Raw genomic sequence first — 19,642 nt, forward strand, 5'->3', positions numbered from 1 at the left:
TGATGATTTTATTTGTATTTCATGTGTATTTTATATTATTATTATTTTTTTATTATTATTTTTATCTATTTCTATTTATGTATTTGTATCTTATGCCTCATGTGAGCTGTGTATTAAATGTCTTTTCTGTCCTTCTGTACAGCACTTTGGTCCTCTGTGGTTGTTTTAAAGTGCTTTACAAATAAAGTTGGATTGGATTAGCATGATTATAAAAGTCCAAATTCAACAGCTCCAAATGAACATTTCTGCAGATATGACGATAAGAAGTTGCTTTGACTGTTGACTAAATAAAACAAATCCCAATGCAAATAAAATAAATATGGCACGTTTTTTTTATGTTGTGAAGTTGGTGCCAATGTGGTGTTAAATATGGGATGTTAGCAAAAATCCAGTACTCCCCTAAATGCCAATTCAATAAACAGTCTAATTTAAGGAATAAATTCTATTGACATATTAACAATCTGTAGTTATTCTGGTGACACACTTGATCCTCCACAGTTTGGAACAGATTCTGATTTCTTTACTGATCTGTCCGTAGCACCAGGAACAGTGCATGTTATACATGTTTGAACTGCATGAGCACCTGATACAAAAACAACTGAACCATGATATACAGTGTTCCCCACAGACGGATTTACTCAGTCATCTGGTTAGATCAACATGCAGCAGTCCTTGTACTTTATAGCCTGACATGAGGACACTTATTAATTCACACAAAGGTCATGGTTAAGGTCACAAACAGACCGAACAAACACCTGTCACCTGCCCAGAGTATTACAACGTCTGTGGGAGACACTGTTCACACCTGAACTGCCTACACCTCATTATAACCACTACACACACCTCGCTGCTGGTCAGGTGGTGCATTCAGGGACTCACCATCATTATCAGAGTCGGAGTCTGCGAGGGGGGGAATGCGTACGAGGATCTGGCGGCGGTCTCTCTGCACCACCAGCTGCAGCTTCCCTCTCGACTTCTCGATCAGCTTCCCCGCGTCGTGCAGAGAGAGGTTCTCTGTCACCGTCCCATTGATCTGCACGCACGCACACACACGCGCACACACACACACATTAATTAACTTGATATTAGCAGCTGTGGATCGTATGTATCTTGTATTTCTGTCATTGTTTTATTTGTCACTTGAGCTACATCAGTCTGTGATGTCAGTCTACGATTAAAGTGTGTTGTTGTATCTTACAAATAAGAAACCCTGCTATTACACATCACCTGACATCGGTGGAATCACTTAAGGTTATGTAAGTTATGTATGTAATTTTGGGTTTTTATTGGAGTTTTTTTTTTACAGGTTTTAACAGCATTACAAGGATGTGTTTTGCATTTTCTAATTTCTAAGTAGTGATCCCTCTTTTGTATTTTGGAGGCTGGTTGGAGGCATTGTTCTGATCAGTGATGGATGTGACTGTGTGACGGTGCTGGGAATAAACGTGTGTGCACCTTGAGAATGATGTCTCCCTCCTGCAGGTTCCCGTCCTTGGCAGCAAGGCCGGTGCTCGTCATTTGTTTGATGAAGATCTGACTCCCCAGACGAAGACCGTACTCTACAAACACACAAACACAACACGGTTACTGCAAACCGCTGCTGGAACTGAGTTCTTGGACAGAAGAGGAAGTGCGTGTTCTTAGATGATTTGTATTTGGATGTTCCAGCAGACATAAACACAACACAAATCAATCAAGCTGATAGACCGTCTGAATGTGTTTTATGATGTAGGAGATGTTAACAGGTGATCGTGTACTGACAGTTGGTTCATTACAGAGCCTCACTCTGATACGTGTGATAAACAGAGCAGTAATCCCTGCGCTGTGAAAGTTAAAGCTGCTGCGTGTAAAGGTACACTTATTCTCTGATGTCATCTGGCCCTCTGTGATTTAAGGAGTTTGCTAGTGATGCTAAAGTAACCGCTAACTGCTTGTTAGACTAAAAAGTTTTGTTAAAGTGTGTAAAGAATTTAAAGGCAATCATACTCCTAGTGGAGCTAAAGAAAACGTTATATAATCACCAGTCATTGGTCATTGGTATTCTTCGATCCTTGACCGTGAAAGTACAAAACAATTCAGACAATCCATCTATTAGGTTTCTGATATTTAAAACTGATGACCCTACACACACAGGCCATCCCCGTCGCTCACCTTCGTTGGGTCTGTTTTTCACCAGCAGGACGTTGACAGGCTTCTCCAGCGGCTCCAGCTCTCTGGAAGGTTCTGGAGATGGAGGGTCGTCATTCAGCCTGTCCCTGCTTCTGTACCTCCCTCCTCGTCCTCCTCCTCCTTCTCCTCGCTCGTACTTCTCCTCCAAGCGGTAGCTGTCCCCGGGGCTGCGTCCTCGGCTGTGGTACCTCTGACGGTCGGCGCTGGAGTCCAGGGCTCGTCCCCGGCTGCCGTCCCTCCTGGATCTGTCCGGGCTAGGGGAGGTTCTCTCCTGGCTCCGCCCACGGCTCCTACCTCTTGTGTTGTAGTCCCGCCCCCCCATGTAGTCGGGGTCCAGGTATTCTTTGTCAGAGGTGTGGTCCCGGCCCTCATTACGGTACCAGCCGTTGTCGTTGTCGGCGTCGTAGTAGTGGGTGGAGGGGGCGTAGTCCCGACTGTCTCCACCCGGGGATGGGGGCTGCTTCAGTGTGTGGACCTTACGAGGTCTCTTCACCGTCTGACGGGGGGGGGCAATGAAAAGAAGCCCTTTCATTAAAAGATGAAAACACCTAAGTAACAAAGTCTCATGTTGCAGGCTGCAATAACAACACACATGCATGGCAACATATCCACTGTATGTCTTTACATGGCTCACAGTAGATATGAAGGTAACAGAGGAGGTGGTGCAGTTCTTACAAATGTTGGATTCTGCTCCCATCAGAGCAATGAGGTTTAACAAGTGTTAAAGGTCGGATGGTCCGCTGACTGAAGATGTCACCCCCCCATCAGAGGGGTGTGCTACAAAGTGGGATTACATCACACCTGCATGCATTCAGTCTGTGATGCAGTCCTCCTCATTGTTTCCGGTTTGCATCAGGTAATATTAACCCTTTAAACCTCACACACAGATCATTCACACACTGACAGAACGATGCAGGTCCAGGTGCTACTCTGTTTGTTCAATAAGACAACCTAAGAACAATATAGCTTCACACTGCATGGTGTCTAAGTGTAACTGTGTGAGAGCGTTCAGAGAGACCCAGTGAGTCAGGTTCCCCTGACGTGTCAGCCTTTTACATTAAACAGAGAGCAGATTAGTGTCCACACGGGACAGAAGAGCTGCTACTTTTAGAGCAACGTGAGAGGACGCCTGAAAACAGAGACACGACAGTGCTGGAGACTTTAAACCACTAACACACACTCTCTCACACACACACCCGTACACACACACTCTTTCCATGTAGATGAACAGTGCTACATTACAGATAACAGTGTCACTCCTCTGCTCTCTTCAGGATCTGAACTTCACCCTCCTCCCAGACACTAAACACTTTATTTATAATAAATTATAATGAATAAAGAATTATTAAACTTGAAAATCAAATCAACACTTACATGACTCTCCCTCCCTCTCACACAATCATTCAACTTCTGCCTCCCCCTCCCCCCGTCCCTCTCCACATTGATATCACCACCCTCCAAAATCCCAAAGATTCATAGCCCCTCCTTTACACCCTCTTATCATCTGCTGTGGAGCTGTGGTCACAAACACCTCCTGCAGACCTCTACAGCCGTGTGATCTTTAAAGGGTGGTGTATGTGATTATGGAGGACAACAGTTGATATTTGAACTCAAATAAGCAAACACTCAATTCAGTGCACCTCCGAGGCTCGGCCTCCCAAATCCACTGATGCACATTGTCAGGTGAACGACTCTGGGTACTATGCCCGTAGAGTCTGTTTCACAAGGGTAATTACATTTTCACTGCTAAATAAAAAACAGCTGCCATGTGATATTTCTGTCAGTTACATGAGATCAAGTGAGATATTTATACGCCGAGTTGTCATGGTAATGTGTCTGATGTCAATGATGTTTCATAATGATCTCGCTGTAGCTCCGCTCCTTAAGGACAAGGACACGGGGGACGGGAGAGAGGCCAGCAGAGGCAGAGGTCAGAGGTCACACACAGCACCTGTTGCAAAATGGCTAAAATCATGTTGTGTGGCTCACTGCACACACACACACACACACACACACACACAATTATTAGCATGTAAAGTTACTGTGATGCTGTCTGCATACCTGATTCATAACACAGTGATTTAAAGGTTTACTGCTCATTCCTGTCCTGATAAAAAAGCTTGAATATAAGTTTGGGCCACATAGTTTTAATAAGACTTCATTTAAATGTGCAATAATAGCAACACAGCAATGTATATGTTCTTGTCTAATTCTATAAGCGTCTTGTCTTGTAGTTGGTGTTAATGTTACACTTGTCTTGCGTTGTTGTTGTTGTTGTATAAAAAAAAAAAAAGTGCAATAACAGGAGAATTGAGCCCCTGAAACCCTAATGCAGGCTTCACATTATGTTTTAGCTTGATTCCCTCCTTCAGACTAAAATAACAGAGTCTTGATGTTCTGATGGTCCTAAAGATGATCTCTCCAGATGTTCCTGTGGTGTGAGGGATGTTAACAGTGATTTTAGTTCCCCTGATCTGCTCAGGAGAACATCGTGGCCGCATCAATTTCAAATCGTAAATATCAAACCTTCAGTATTTACAATCCATTATCCTGTGATATCCCCGAGGACAGCCAAGCACACATTCACAGACTGATTACTACATGGGCAAAGTGGGCACACTGAGCCAATAGGGGCCCTTGGCCTTAGAATGAATATCTTTTTTTTATGTGCTAACTTTTTTTCGAAAAACTGAATTTTATTTTGTCATTGTTGTTTTTTTAAATTAGCGATTACATAGACATAATGACGCAAGTTTCAATAAAAAGTCCAAAAACTATCATCACCAATTCTTCCTGCCCGTCGTCAGCCATGTTTGTTTACTCTAAAGTCTCGTTTGACCGTCAGAGGTTTAGTGAGACTTCCAGCGGTATGAGTCGGACTCTGGTTGTTGGTGAATGAATGTGTTAGCGTGTGGTGTGCTGTTTGGGTCATATCGTTGCTCTGCACACACTACAGGAACAAAGCTGTTCAATCTGTTATTATCTGTTGTCATGTGTGGCTCTCTCACATCTGTTAAGATTTTAAACATCCATCAGTGTGGGCCAGGCTGAAGACAAGTACCACTTTGAAAAGTAAGAGGGAGATTTTATCCAAACAGAGTGAGCCGATGCGAGCTACAGGCAGTGATGGAGGGAGTGTTGTTCATACTCGTTCACAGATGTTTTCTCACAGGAACATCATCAGACACAATGGCCACCACTGTTCATGTTGTTTATGAAGCTGTTCTTGTAGATGGTTCCCGTCCTAAAAGACGTCCCCATGAGGAACCTTCATATTTAACTGTTCTTCCTGAGTGTCTCTCTGTGTGATGTCCATACTCACTATTTTGGCCACTTTTCCACATTTCCGGAGGGACTGCACAGCAAAGGAATGAGGCACGTTGTCCATGGTGATGGAGTTCACCTGAATGACCCGATCATTCTCACTGCACACAAAAATACACAAATAATTTGAATATAAATTATCCAAGACAAACTAAAGACCATAAAGGTTCCGTAAATACTGCAGTCCTGTTCTGTGCCAGGTGTATTTCCACTGAACCTGATTGCAGTAACATATTATCTGTCTGAGAAGGGTTTATGTCTCGTCAGGTTTGTCAATGGAGATAATGAGGGCAGGATTGAACATGGACCTCCTGCCTCTGTACATCTGCCTCACTATGACAGAATTAGCTCATGCGGCACAAGCCGTTTGGGGTTTTTCATCAAGTTTAGGCCTCTTCAGAAGGACTATTTGTAAAGCGAGTTCAGCTGTGTATTACACTGACAGGCAGACTTCAGGGTAGTGATTACTTGTGATACATTTAGGTAGTTTGCACATTTTAACCAGCACACAGCAGAAATCCATTGAATCATTCCTCTGAGGACGGTTCTGGTGACTTCCTGTCAGACTTACAAGAGTAATCCGTCGGCTGGGCCTCCCTGCAGCACGTCTGACACGATGATGGACGTCTCTCCGTTGTCCACGTTGGGGTTGTCCCGCCCTCCTGACACAGCGATGCCAAAACCCATTTTAGAGTCCTGAAGAAGAAGAAGACATAAAGTAGAAAATACAGACATGATGTGACTGACAGTAACACTGAGGTACACTGTGGAGAGTTTGAACTGGTGTCATTAACAGGGATTCACTGAATGTTTAGTTTAATGATACTGTGAGTAAACTTGAACAGTTCTGTTTCATGTTGGAAAACGTAGCAGAGAGTAGCCAAAAATTGTTAAATGTTTCCCCTCTCAATCTTTTTATTCTCATGATTGTATTACTCACATGTAACATTTACATGTGTCTGTTCTCATAAACCAGTCAAAGGTTTTTAAAAGAGGAAACAAGTTAAATAGACGCTGTCCAACATTTAAACTGAAGAGAACGTCAGTCTCTATGGTACGAGCACAAGCTACAGTTTTAAAAAGGCTAAAAACAGCTTAAAGGAATAGTTGTGGTTTGTTTGAAGTGGGTTGTATGAGGTACTTACTTTACATTGTATGATGTACTTACTTATCAGTAGTAAGTGTACCACGTACAGTAGATAACAGTCAGCACGGCCCCGTTAGGAGAAGCTGGCCGGAGTTCCTACACTGAAGCTAAGCTAAGCGGCGCTGCAGACGGGCTCAGGAGCACCACGTACTTTAGCCACTTAAAAGAGTCCTACATATAAACAAACATGTCAGTTTAAGTGTACGCTGTGTTTTACTGTTTGTCACCACTTCTCATTGGCTTCGGACAGCCCCTTCCCTTGGCACTATTCTGCACGTCGGCCCTGTATACCTACGCCTGCAGCGTAGGTATACCATATTATGGAAACGACAGTGCCGTTCGCGGTGGGGACCAGAGGACATTGTTTTCCTCTTCATGCCGTGAAGTGTTTTTTGCTGTATGTCAGCCGTTTGTGTCAGAAAGTCCAGCGGCTAGCACAGACTGAAAACAAACTATCTGAAGATATCAGGTGGTGCTTAGTTTTTGGACTGTTGAAACAAAGAGTGTCCTGACTACTTTATAGATTACACTGAGTTCTGTTGAGTGATAATGGTGTTAGATAGCGGTGGCTAGCTGCGCTAAATGTAAACATCAACACTGAGACTGCTCCACGTCTGCACCGGTCATTTTTCTAAAGAGGATTATGTAAAACCAACAGCGACTTTATAAACATGATGAGATTATGAAAGCGTACCAGGTGTGCCTCTGTGTACGTTCATGTCCTTTATTGATGGCAGGTACACTTATCAGGTTTGATATAAAAATACAACACTGCTAATTTGATGTATAAAATATGTGAATAACATCTGACTGAATATCTGCTGATACGTAGAAAATTCATCAATCAAATAATTGTCTTTATATAGCACCGAATCATTAGAAAACTTTTGTTTGATTGTTCTAAACTGGTTTTCCAGCTTTCATTCCCTGCAGAGGGTTTGAACCCTGTCCATGTTTCTCAGGATGTTTAGCATCAAACTGATCTGATGAGGTCATGACGGCATTTAGGGAGCAAGAAAACACACGTGTGTTACAACATTAGTTGTTGCATTTAAGGGGACTCTTCGCTGCTGCGTCTAATGTTACCTGTGTCTCATTAAAATGATCTGTTTAAAGCACAAAAGACTTCAGCTAATGTTGGAGGACACAGAACGCTGCCAGGTCTGATGTGTTATGGATGTGCAGGAGGTGGACGTGGCTCTGTTGACAGGTGAGAGGAGAGAATCCCTGTGTCTCTTGTGAGCTGAGGTTTGGACTACTTTAAACTTTGCTTAAAGGAATTAGAGGAAGTTTCTTGTTTGTGTAAAATATTGAAATCATAAACACGTCATGTGTCGTGCTTTTAGTGAGGGGGTTTAAGGGTGACTAAACTTTTCTTTGCCACAAGCAGAAACTGATTAAACACGCAGTCCATGACATTTTACACAGATTAATGCACTCGTTAGCATTTTGATAAATTTCCCTTTTTAATGTTATTTCACATCAGTTGCAAACACAGAGACAGGCCTGCTGATGTGGATGTAAGTGGTTGAGCAGCCTGAGGGGGGGTCATGGGGGGCAGGGCAGCTCTATTATTAGAAACACCCTCATTTGCACTGCAGGAATCTGACCTCAGAGACATGATGGTGATTTATTCCACCACTGGAAGACATTTTTAGTGCCTTCTAATTAAGGAGCAATAATTAGCCTCAATGTTTCATCAGAAGTGATTAAATTCTAAAGTGTTGTCAAGTCGAGGCCTCCAGCGCAGACAGGAAGCAGATTTATCATCACACAGTCATGAACATTTTCTGTTTCATCATGTTCATTTTTAAGATCATTTTTTTCAGGAACTGACAGATGCAGAGATTTTCTTTGGGTTGATGAATAAATAAATGTTTTAATATCAGAGTGAATGCATGAACTCACCCGCTGCAGAGTGACGGTGTACTGCTCCCAAACCATCTCCTCCATCCCTGAGCTCTGCAGGAGACACAGAAACCACACAGTTAAACAGCAGATACAGAATTCATTCAGTAAAGACGTCAGTTAGGTGCTCTTTAGAATCCTACAACAACACGGAACCTTTAAAATGCTTTTCCACACTTGAAACTAGACAACGAAATTTCCGACAGCTGCACTGAATTTGCAAAAAGCAGAAATCACACAAAACTAACCACCAGTGACACCAAAAGACGATCTGACTAAAACTACGTCCACACATTTTTAAACTTCTCCCAACAAACACATGAACATGCTCTGCCTCACTGCTGCTGCAGGAGGAGACCAAAACAGAGCATCGAAGTCACTGCTAAGCACATCCAACTGCGTTCTGATATTCCTGTGCCAAAAGCAAAGTGCATGCAGGTAGACAGGTAGAGGCCATATAAAGAGTGGACACATTACAGGCCACAGATACATGATCATGTATTCTGTCAGAAGATTTGATTTATTGATTGCTGTTGGAATGAACACAAAAATTCAGGAAGAGGGGTGCAACGATTAGTTTTGTGTTTCATGCTGTGCGTTTTCCGGAGCTGAGTTTCTGAGGGGTGAGCCATCTCCATCCTCACTATCTCTGCTGAGACATGCAAAGCAGCGGTGAAGCAACAGGTAAACAAAACAGCAAAATGGCGACGGCCAATGCAACACCATCACGTCCAAAAACATTTCAGTCTCAGCGCTGCAGAGAGAAGGATTGCCTGCAGCATCTGTAAAGCGGAGCTTGGTTATCACAGGAGCACGTCGGTAATGAGCGAGCGTTTGAAGAGAAGGCACGTTGGACTTGTGGATGATGCAGACTCGCCCAGACAAGATAATTAGCTTCTCAGCTAGCTAACGTTAACTATATATAGACGGAGATGTAATGTCCTTTAACATTAATAAAACACTATAGTGTTATAGAAAGAACATGACGCATGTCTCCGTTAAACATCAACTTAACCCAGTCAGATAAACCCACTGTGGGATATTTTGGTAATGTGATTTAACATCAACGTATCAGGTGTTTCAACCAAAGCAAAGGTTTTTTTTACAGGTTAATCTATTAATATAATGTTAAAGAGGTGTTCAAACTTTCCTGAATTAATATGAAATCATGACAATAAATAGGCCTGATGTTTAGTCCATGATGCTTACCAGCAGCACATATACCTCTGACTTTAGAGACACATTTTATTTCTTTAAATTACTGACTTTTATTCCCTGCTGACTGAACCCCAGCAGCCGTCTCTCTAACATCATGTAATGAGAGATTTTATTGATCACGTGTTATTGTTACATGTTCAAACTCTCCAATTAGACAAAGCACTTCATAAAACCTGCACAAACACAAGGCTGAACCCATGAACAGGAACACACACATCTGTATAATGATCACTGAGAGCTGACGGCGGACTAACCCAGACCCACACACACACAGGACGAGGGTGTGTGTGGTTGTGGGAAGTGACCTCTGCAAGAGAATGGTCAGCATCATGTCGATAACAGCAGCCTGTGTGTCCGCCTGTGTGTCCGCCTGTGTGTCTGCTGCGAGTGTATTAATTGAACGACAACTCCAGCAAAACATCTGCCCTCATCCCTCTACACCTCAACTCTCTGTCCGTCTGTCTGTCTGTCTGCCTGTCTCTGTGCTGAGTCCTGCTGACTCTGACTCAGGCCGTCAGCTCTGCACAACTTCAGCTGCTCTTAACAAGACTCATGAATGTGAGAAAACTGGAAAACCAAGGAAGTACAGGAGGAAAAGAGGCTGTAATGGAGAGCTGTTTTGTTTCCCATCATGCATCTGTTTTCTCTAGTTACACTTTTGTTTGTCTGAACCTCCAGAGAAGAGCGCCAAGAGTTTCTGCTGTTTAAAGAGAAATTCAAACAGCTCTGACATAAACGTCTGCAGCTCAAATGAGTGTTTATAGTTACAGGTTCAACAAGGAGACCTTGTGAACACACCCAAGAAGGCCGATAGGAAGAACGAGTTGCTCCCCGTCCTCCAGCTTCAAGTCAGACATCCAGAACAGAGATGCTGCACAGAGACACCCTATCCACCCAGCTCCCAAAGACACACCGACATTACCCATGATGCACCACACTCAGGTAAAGAACCAGATTTTCGGTAGTTTCGTCCTAGTTTGATGCTAAATTTGTATATGAGCCTGAATGCAGCACAAAGTGGAGCTTATTTATGCATCACTTGTTCCTGAAGCTATGGATTCTCAGACACTCTGAACTACATCCACACTGATGGAGGGGCGGCTGTGGCTCAGTGGTAGAGTCGGTTGTCTTTCAATCGGAAGCTCCGAGGTTCGATCCCCAGCTCCCTCAGGCTACATGTCGAAGTGTCCTTGGGCAAGACACTGAACCCCAAATTGCTCCCGGTGGCATAGCCAACGGGTATGAATGTGATGAATGATTGACAGTTGGGCACTTTACGTAGCAGCCTCTGCCATCAGTGTGTGAATGGGTGAATGTGATATGTAGTGTAAAAGCAGCTTTGAGGTGAAGACTAGAAAAGCGCTATATAAGTACAGTCCATTTACCATTTACTGATTGTATTACGGCTAATAATTATTTTCATTATAAATGTATCCATCCATTATTTCTTCCATTGACTTTGTTCGTCAAACCAACAGACCAGATTCCCAATGTGCTCAATGTTCACTTCTCTCATCACAGATTTCTGCTTTGATTGAATTACCCGGTCACACAGGTATATGTGTGTGTGTGTGTGTGTGTGTGTGTGTGTGTGTGTGTGTGTGTGTGTGAGTGTGAGAGAGTGAGTGAGTGAGTGAGTGAGTGAGTGAGTGAGCGTGTGTGTGTTTGGCAAAATAGACTTCCTCAGGAAACAAGAGTCCTGATTGGCTCAGTGGCCTCCTGTCAGAACAGCTATCTCTGAACAACAGGTGAGGATTCACTTTGCTCTACTCCAGCTCACCTGTCCTACCGACCTCACACACTCCAGTACATGCACAGCTCTCTCTCTCTTTTTCTCTTTTATCAGATGACATATTGAATTTGAAAATCTCTCCTTCCATCACTGTCAGAATCAGCACCACAAATCCAGTTTCAGTCACGCTTTATGAGGAAACAACATCTAAAAAAAAGACACTTGTTCATGTTTGCTGCTGACATTTACTTATTCATCTGTCTTCTCCTCACAGACACACACAAACAACAAACAAAGTGACACACCAACACGCAAACACACACACACAGCTGCCTCTCTGCTGTCTCACCACAATAAAATGCCAACAATTGATGTAAGCATCACTGAACATCACTGTGTCAAAGTCCTCTCTGCCTCATATAACACACACACACTCACACACACACACACACACACACACACACAGGTAGCACTCATCAGCAGTTCCTCATGTGTTCAGCTCGCTCTGAGTTTCAGGACCATTAAAGTGATTTAATGTTGGAGAAACTCAGTCTGTCTGTCTTTAGCTTTGACTGCTGATACAGTTTGTTTAAATATTGTAGGTGCACATTTACAGATCTTTATCACAGAGTTTAAAAACAGTCACTGACACTAACACGAGTACAACAGCGAATGCACTACACTTACAGTTCTTTTCTAGTCTTCAGACGACTACATGTCACACTCACATTCACACACTGATGGCAGAGGCTGCGGTGCAAACAGCCAATCAGCGACTAACAACATCCATACACCAAGGGTGATGCTTTCAAAAGCAATTTGGGGTTCAGTGTCGGGAATCGAACCGCCAACCCTAACCCTAACCCTAACCCTAACCCTAACCTTCCAAATGTGACAACCGACTCTACCCCCGAGGAACAGCCCCTGTAGTAGCTGCTCTGTTGTATTGTGATAGTGAAAGAGCAGGAAAAGGAAGTTGTCTTAACTTCAGAGCGGGACTGAATTTAAATGTATGATTTAATGTTTTAAAGATGTTTTAATGTGTTTTAATGTGTTTTAACTTAAACTTAATTTGTTGCACTAGTTACAGAACAGAGCTGCCAAAGTTTCTCTGAGCTCCTGTAACTGTAACAGTTCTAATAAGACACAGATCAAGAAGCAGTCTCCTCAGTCAGGAGGGGTTTAGTTTTATAGTGTCCGAACTCCACAAGCACAGTCAGCTGGAAAGTTTGTCTGTGGAAACTGAAAGCAGCTCGACTCGTTTTTTCAGTCAGCGCCAACAGACGAGAGGCCGAGCTGCAGAGGACAGCAGCAGCTAACTGGGGCTCAAACCGTGTTAAGCACTTTTTACAGGATTCCCCTCACAACAACAAAAACAACAACAACATCGAAAATAATAATAAACAAAGTCACAAAGTTCTTCACAACAGCAGAGTTACCGCTGATTTCAATGAAGTGGAGCATCGTAAAAAAGGTCAGAATGTAATGAGATTAAAATAATAATAATACCACAGTAGGATTAATTAAACTTACCCAGCAGGGAATCAAGTATGAGCCTATTCAAAGACGTGTGTTTATAAAAGAGATTTTACTGAGCTCAGAGATGAAGCTCGTCTCATTACATCAGAACAATCCATCCGTTACTGTGAGACTCCTCCACCCACACGACAGGGGGGCAGAGCTAAGAGCAATCAGTCGCGTGCAGCAGGCAAGTAAAACACACACACACACACACGCACACACACACACGCACGCACACACACACGCACACACAGACAAGCACACACACACACACACAGTGCTATTCCGTTCAGAGCTGTAACGTTGAAAATAAGAAACATGTCTGATATCAAAATAAAAGCACAACATCCAGTAAACTTTTAGTGGCACTTCAGCTCACCCCTAAACCACCAAACAACACTATCACTAAACCATTACACACTCTGAGCACACAGCACTCTGCTCTACACCCTCCACACATCGTCCCACCAGTCGGAGCAGACAGGAGTTCCCCGCAGGAGCGTAGAGGACCACCAGGCTGCCCTTCAGCTGCTCAGTCTCCAGCCCCCTCAGCTGGATCTTGGCCCCCCCACTGTCTCCGCCGCCTCCCCCTTCCCTGCAGCCGTCGGAGACCCCCATCCTGCCCGCCCTGGCCTGCCTGCACCGGTGCCAGCAGCCGGTTTGCAGCCACTCCAGATTCATGGCTCCGTCATCGGGCTCGGCCCCCCCGCTCTGTCAAAACCCCGTTCCTGACTGTCAGAATCCTGGTCCAGCATGGCCCGGCTCAGTTTGGGGAGTTCAGACGGCATCTCAGCCGGAGCACAGTTCCCTCAGGAGCGACTGTTGACCTCTCTGCTCGGTGTCCTACCTCCAATCCTGATAAGCTGTCAGCCGAGGATTAGCTTAGCCCCGCGAGGGGGGGGGGACTAAAAATAACATCACACTCACAGCGCCTCCTCCTCCTCCTCCTCCTGTTGTCCCTACCCTCTTCATCCTCGTCTTCTCTCACTCCTCTCTCCTTCCTGCAACAACTACGGTCTTGCGCGAGATTTCAGCGAGAGACTTCTCCGTGAGCGAGACTTGGTTACAGACAACAACAGAGAGCATAAGGTAAAGTAGCATGGCTGCCACAGTGTTGTCAGACACTTATCATAACGATCTGAGCCTGTCAGTAGCAAAAACAAGCGCTTTTAGTGACTGTATATTGGCGTATGCGTGGTGCCCCGTTTAGTTACATTGTATCTCATTTGGCGGCTGCCGGCCGGTGCTCCCTCCCTGAATACTGGATCGATTTCAATAATTGTTGTCTCCACTAGTCACAAGTCGAGCTATCAGTTACTAGCGTACCCAAAACAACTGAACTCCACTGTGGTGAAGTAAATCTTGTACAGTAACCATGGCAACAGCTCTGTGACATCCTGCGGTTTGTTCCTTAATTAGTTTCCCTCGTTTAGCGATGGAGGATGGGTTTAACTGGAGTGTCTGACTTCTACGTTACCCACTGCAGATGAAGCTGCTGCTTCACTGACGCCGTCTATGGATTAAGTTGAAACATAGCTTAGAGGTACTAACAACCAAAGCTTGCTAACAGTGACTGAGTAACTACAGGCTAATTTATAAGAACCACGTCTTTTAACTCCATGTCTGGTTTGGCTAATCCCAACTGCAGCTTGACGTTAGAGCCACCAGGACTCACAGGCTGCACTGCGGACGTACTAGCAGTAACGCTAGCAACGGTATTAGCATCAGCCGATATTTAACTTGTGTTTCGTGAGGTTGCTGGTGTTATCACCTTTAGACACGACTGCGTTTTTACATAAACTGCAGGAAGATGCAGCAGAGTTAAATTTGGTAAAGTGAGCCAAAACACTTTGCTCTGTCTGCCGTGTAAACCTACTAGACTTCCTCCAGCATTGAGAACAATGCAACGTCTTTGCCTGACGACGGCAGCTTCATCATCACTTGGGGATGGATGTCAGCTACGTTAGAATAAAACTGGTCTACAATGGGCTACAATTCCAAAAGGCTGATGCCAGTATACTGCTGGGTATTGCAGTTTGTGCATATTGACTTTACATGTGAATTCTCAGTTTTTCCGTCAATTATTGGATATATCATCCATGAAATGAAAATGCACCTGCTGCTTTCTTATGTTTAATTTCGGAACCCCTAAAACAGAAGTTCAAACTGCACCACAATAAAAGTCTTTGTGAATCAGGGCTGTTCCTAATTTCAGTCTGGCTTTCAGGTAGTAAATCTTTAGCTAAATGAAACCAGAAAAAAGTTAAATATAAGGGCGGTAAACCTCGACACAACGTCAAACTGTGTAAATAAATATCAAACCAAGAGTTTAAGGTTCTGAAAGTGTGTAGCTGTGGGTCACTTCACTGAGACAGAAACTGGCAAAAACAAACATGTCCGCCGCCCACTGAGCTTTACAAGGCAGAGGAGAAGAGTGAGATCAGCAGAGGATCAGCAGAGCAAACAGATAAAGCTCTGATAAAGCCAATTTACACTAACTGCTCAGACCAAGCAGCACACACCCACACACACACACACACACACACACACACATTAGCGTGATCATTAAGAGTTAGGCCGGTCTGTACAGCCCTAGGATAAAAGAGGTGTAAATGACCTGATCAGCAGTGAAGTTTATGTGTTATGTGTGTGTTTCTTGTGAACATGGAATTCTATTTTTAAAAGACGCTATGATGATGAACAGAAGCTGACAGTGTTTCTGTGGTGCCAACATGTTATTTTAACAAATTATGTTTCCCCACCTCATACTGGGGAGTTCATATTTTCAAAGTTACTTAAGTTTAAATGTTCAGTTTGTTTAGTTTGGTGCGATGCTAACCCTGCTAAAGATAATAAGCCTGCTAGACTCAGATAAGCGGCAGTGAGGGCTAACTCGAGGGAATCACAGATCAATCAGGGAGGCACATAAACAACCAGCTTGACTGGTAATCTGAGCCTTTAGAGCTTCAATATTACATAATCACACGCACACACACACACACACACACACACACACACACACACACACACACACTCTGCCCTACATTATTAAAAATAGACACATCGATAACAGCCTGAAAAACATCAATACACTGTTCTGACCATGCAGAGGACATGTAAATGGTAAAGTGACTGTGCTTTGCTCTGTCCGCCATGTAGACCTACCAGACTTCCTACAGCATGAGACCACAACAGCGTCTTTGCCTGACGACAGCAGCTTCATGGTTATGACGGGACAGATGTCAGATGAATCGATTGAATGAAAACGACATTAAATTAGACAGAATGTTGTCATTAAATACCAGTAAGAGCACTGTTTCTCCACGAGCTTATTGGTACTTTTGGTACCAAATCAATTGTACCAAGTGACTTGATACCCATCCCTACTGACTATTGGCAGCATATGCCTCCAGTGAAAAATACACTCCTGGAGCCTTCATGTGGACATGTAACTGAATGGTAGAAACATTTTCTCCGTGTGATCACTTCAGAGTTTGGTGTCTTTCACAAAAAATGTTTATTTGTTAAATTGCTACATCTGTGTCTTAGACTGTATGAATAAATAAAAATACACACAAAGCTAATTGTGCATCACGACACTGAGCGCCTCATTTCACTCCTGGGTGAGCTCTGACAGACTCGACCTTGGTGTGGACAGAGTTCATATTCGACTGTAATGACCTGTTTGAATGTAAAATGTACACCAAGTATATGGATTTCATTTTGTGTCTTTATAATGCAATCAAACAGAATAGATTTAAAAGCAAACTTTCCACACTGCAATTAAATTTTTTTTTATTGTGAATAAAATACATTTGTGATTACAAATATTTTAATGCAAATCCAAATTTGTTTTCGTTAAAATCCCAAAGTTTCATTTGTGAATCCAAAAGTTTTGATTGCGGCTTAGCTGATTCTCGTGGGCGGGACCTAGGCTAGGCTGGAAGATGTAAGACATGTCTCGATTGGAGTGACAGCTTGGAAACGTCCACTGTTCAACCCGCTTGTTAAGTGGTGATGTCACACCTCCGCATTAAACTGTTTCTGTCCAAGCCGCGACAACGTCTCTGATTTATGCCGCAGCGCTGTGCTGTGTACGCAAGATTCAGCTAAACCGCAAGCAAAACTTTTGGATTTCCATTAAAATATTTTTAATCACAAATGTTTTTTATTTGAAATAAAACATTTCTTAGATGGCAGTGTGGAAAGTTTAGCTTTCAAACCTATTCTGTTTGATTGCATAATAAAGACTAACTCCATATAAGTGCAGCAGACACTGGCCCAATCCCAATCTCCAGCATAAAGCCTAAGCACTGAACACTCACAGACTTAAATGGCGTCAGGCGTGCAGTGTGTTAGTCTGTGAGGGTTTGAGAACTGCATAAAAATGAGGAATGGGACGCACTATCATGACATCACACGTTGCCTGGAAACCAGATGGGCCATTAAATCTAATAAGAAAAAAAGCTGACGTGTTTGTGTGTCTTACAGTGTTTGCATAGGCCTATTCTATCAAAAGTCGGAAAGGCATTAATGCAATGTGCTTAATTAATGCAAATACTTAATTTTTTTTTTGCTAATCTTCACACTAGTCTACCACTATTATTGGTATTGTAACCTTAAGTATGTGTCTGTTGTTGTTCATGTAACAAGGACATATGTTGTTGTGGTAACAAGAACATATGTTGTTGTTGCTCTCTTTGCCTGTCTCTATCCTGCATCTCCTTCTATCCCATTTTCGGCCCATCCAGTCGAGGCAGATGGCTGTTCAACATGAGTCTGGTTCTGCTCGAGGTTTCTGCCTGTCAAAAGGAAGTTTTTCTGCCAATGTGCCGAATATTGCTAAGTGCTACTCGTGGTGATTCATGTTGGGCCTCTCTTTAAATAACATAACAAAGAGTCGGTCTAGACCAGGGGTCCATTTCACAAAGCAGGTTTATTGAAAACTCTGAGTCTGTTAACCCTGAAATGAGGGAAACTCTGAGTTTTCCGTTTCACAAAGGGAGGTAACTCAAACCAGAGAAAGAGTGGTGACTCTAGCCTGTTTCACAGAGAGAGGTAACTTAAGCTCTCGGTCAGTTACCGTAGTAACAGACTCTATGAACCTAGCCTGGTCGCGAGCAGGTTTTCTTCAGGAATCTCAGAGTTTCGCTCCGTCTCCTCCCTCTAGAATATAAAACCCTCATTTGACTTCCTCATTCATTCAGCCCGTCTCACGCGTGTTTGAGCGGTTACAGAATTAAAAGAAGAAACGTTGCGTCTCTGTGCTGCTCTGACCGCTTTGCAAAAGTCTTTTATAATTATGATAAAAAAAATCAAAAGACAAATCTGTGTCAAAGTCATCATTTTTAGATTTTCCACCACCACTGCCGAGAGCACTCAGATAAGACGCCGTAAGTTATTGGATTTTTTTTTTTTAAACTAACACATTCAGTTTAATCAACATGAATTATAATGTATGTGAAGTCAGCATCATGTTAGGGATAAAGCTAATGCACATTGAAACAGCCACTGAATGATGTTTCATTAGTTTAATATTTAAAATATGATTGAAGTGCTTCCATGTACGTTTTTCTCCCGTTGGATTGCTCCTAAATTAAAATAAATTTTAGCTTCCGGTCGTGATTAAGTATAAAATAAATAGACCAGTTTAAACTTGCAAATTTACTCGAGCAGCAGTTTCTTCCCACGCCGCTTCTCTCTCTTTTGCAGCTGCAGCCGTGTTACTTTATTTTTCTAAAAACATGCTTGTATTCGCTGAACGTCCGCGTGAGGATTTCGAGCTCCACTGGTGTGACGTAGGAGGACCTCTTTTTGTGTACCGTTGCCATGGTGACTCGTGGTGTCGGGGCTCCATTAATGCTGGCTTTTTACAGTCAGCGTGCACGCACTTAACTCCGGCTGAACCTACTCAGAGTTGATTGAACTAACTCTGATCAGCTGTTCTGGAACCGAAAACTCAGAGTTTCCTATCTCAGAGTAGATCGACTCAGAGTTCAGGGTTAGACTCAGAGTTTGTTGAACCTTCTTTGTGAAACAGACCCCTGCTCTGTGTGTCGAGATAACTCTGGTTATGATTTGGCGCTATACAAATAAAATTTGATTGATTGATTGATTGAATTGTTGTCACGTACAGATAAACGTATTTGCAGTTCACGTCACGTCCATGCTCGCATTGTTTACATTTATTATTAGTTTTTGATCAAACTTTATTGAATACTACTTCAATGTACGAATGTTTGTTTACATTTAGTGGGAGCGCCGGACAATCACGTTTGTATACGTCACCAAGTTCGCTATGAACCCTGGGTATGTCTGCAGGAAAGTCTGCAGATATGCGGACTCACGGAAAGTCCGTAATTTGGCGCTGAAAGGTCCGCATCAGAGCCCTCACGCAATCCGTGATCTGACAGTGGGACAGCACTAAGAACTCACACACTCACCGGGAACATGCCTCAAAGTCTGTGAGTCCCTGAGTGTGGAGATTGGGATTGGGCCTATGTGAAGTAGCTTCCCTTGACATGCTGCAAAATAAATGGACCTCTTGCCCTATTGACCCACCAGTAGACTATTGTTGTAATGACTACTAAGACAATAGAGAAAACTAATGAGTCAAGCCGTCC

At 43.3% G+C, this 19,642-nt stretch overlaps 1 protein-coding gene across 3 annotated transcripts in view; it reads right to left on the reverse strand.

Moving 5' to 3' along the window:
- The window catches only part of LOC138610227 (tight junction protein ZO-2-like), an 82,906-nt gene that overhangs the window by 31,962 nt on the left and 31,302 nt on the right, over positions 1-19,642 (reverse strand). The window contains exons 1-7 of one of the 3 annotated variants that reach the window (XM_069682945.1): positions 13,488-13,563; positions 8,549-8,602; positions 6,065-6,189; positions 5,492-5,594; positions 2,152-2,665; positions 1,456-1,559; positions 880-1,033 (exon numbers count right to left, since the gene is read on the reverse strand). In XM_069682945.1, the coding sequence (XP_069539046.1) occupies positions 880-1,033; positions 1,456-1,559; positions 2,152-2,665; positions 5,492-5,594; positions 6,065-6,189; positions 8,549-8,593 (1,045 nt within the window). In that variant the 5' untranslated portion in view covers positions 8,594-8,602; positions 13,488-13,563. Of the gene's footprint in view, positions 1-879; positions 1,034-1,455; positions 1,560-2,151; positions 2,666-5,491; positions 5,595-6,064; positions 6,190-8,548; positions 8,603-13,487; positions 13,564-19,642 lie in introns of those variants that run through there. The other 2 variants (XM_069682943.1, XM_069682944.1) reach the window with 2 other exon arrangements.

This window comes from Semicossyphus pulcher, unplaced genomic scaffold, assembly GCF_022749685.1.
Source record: "Semicossyphus pulcher isolate SPU_LCO1_2020_fin unplaced genomic scaffold, fSemPul1.0.p SCAF_6, whole genome shotgun sequence".
Classification (NCBI taxonomy): domain Eukaryota; kingdom Metazoa; phylum Chordata; class Actinopteri; order Labriformes; family Labridae; genus Semicossyphus; species Semicossyphus pulcher.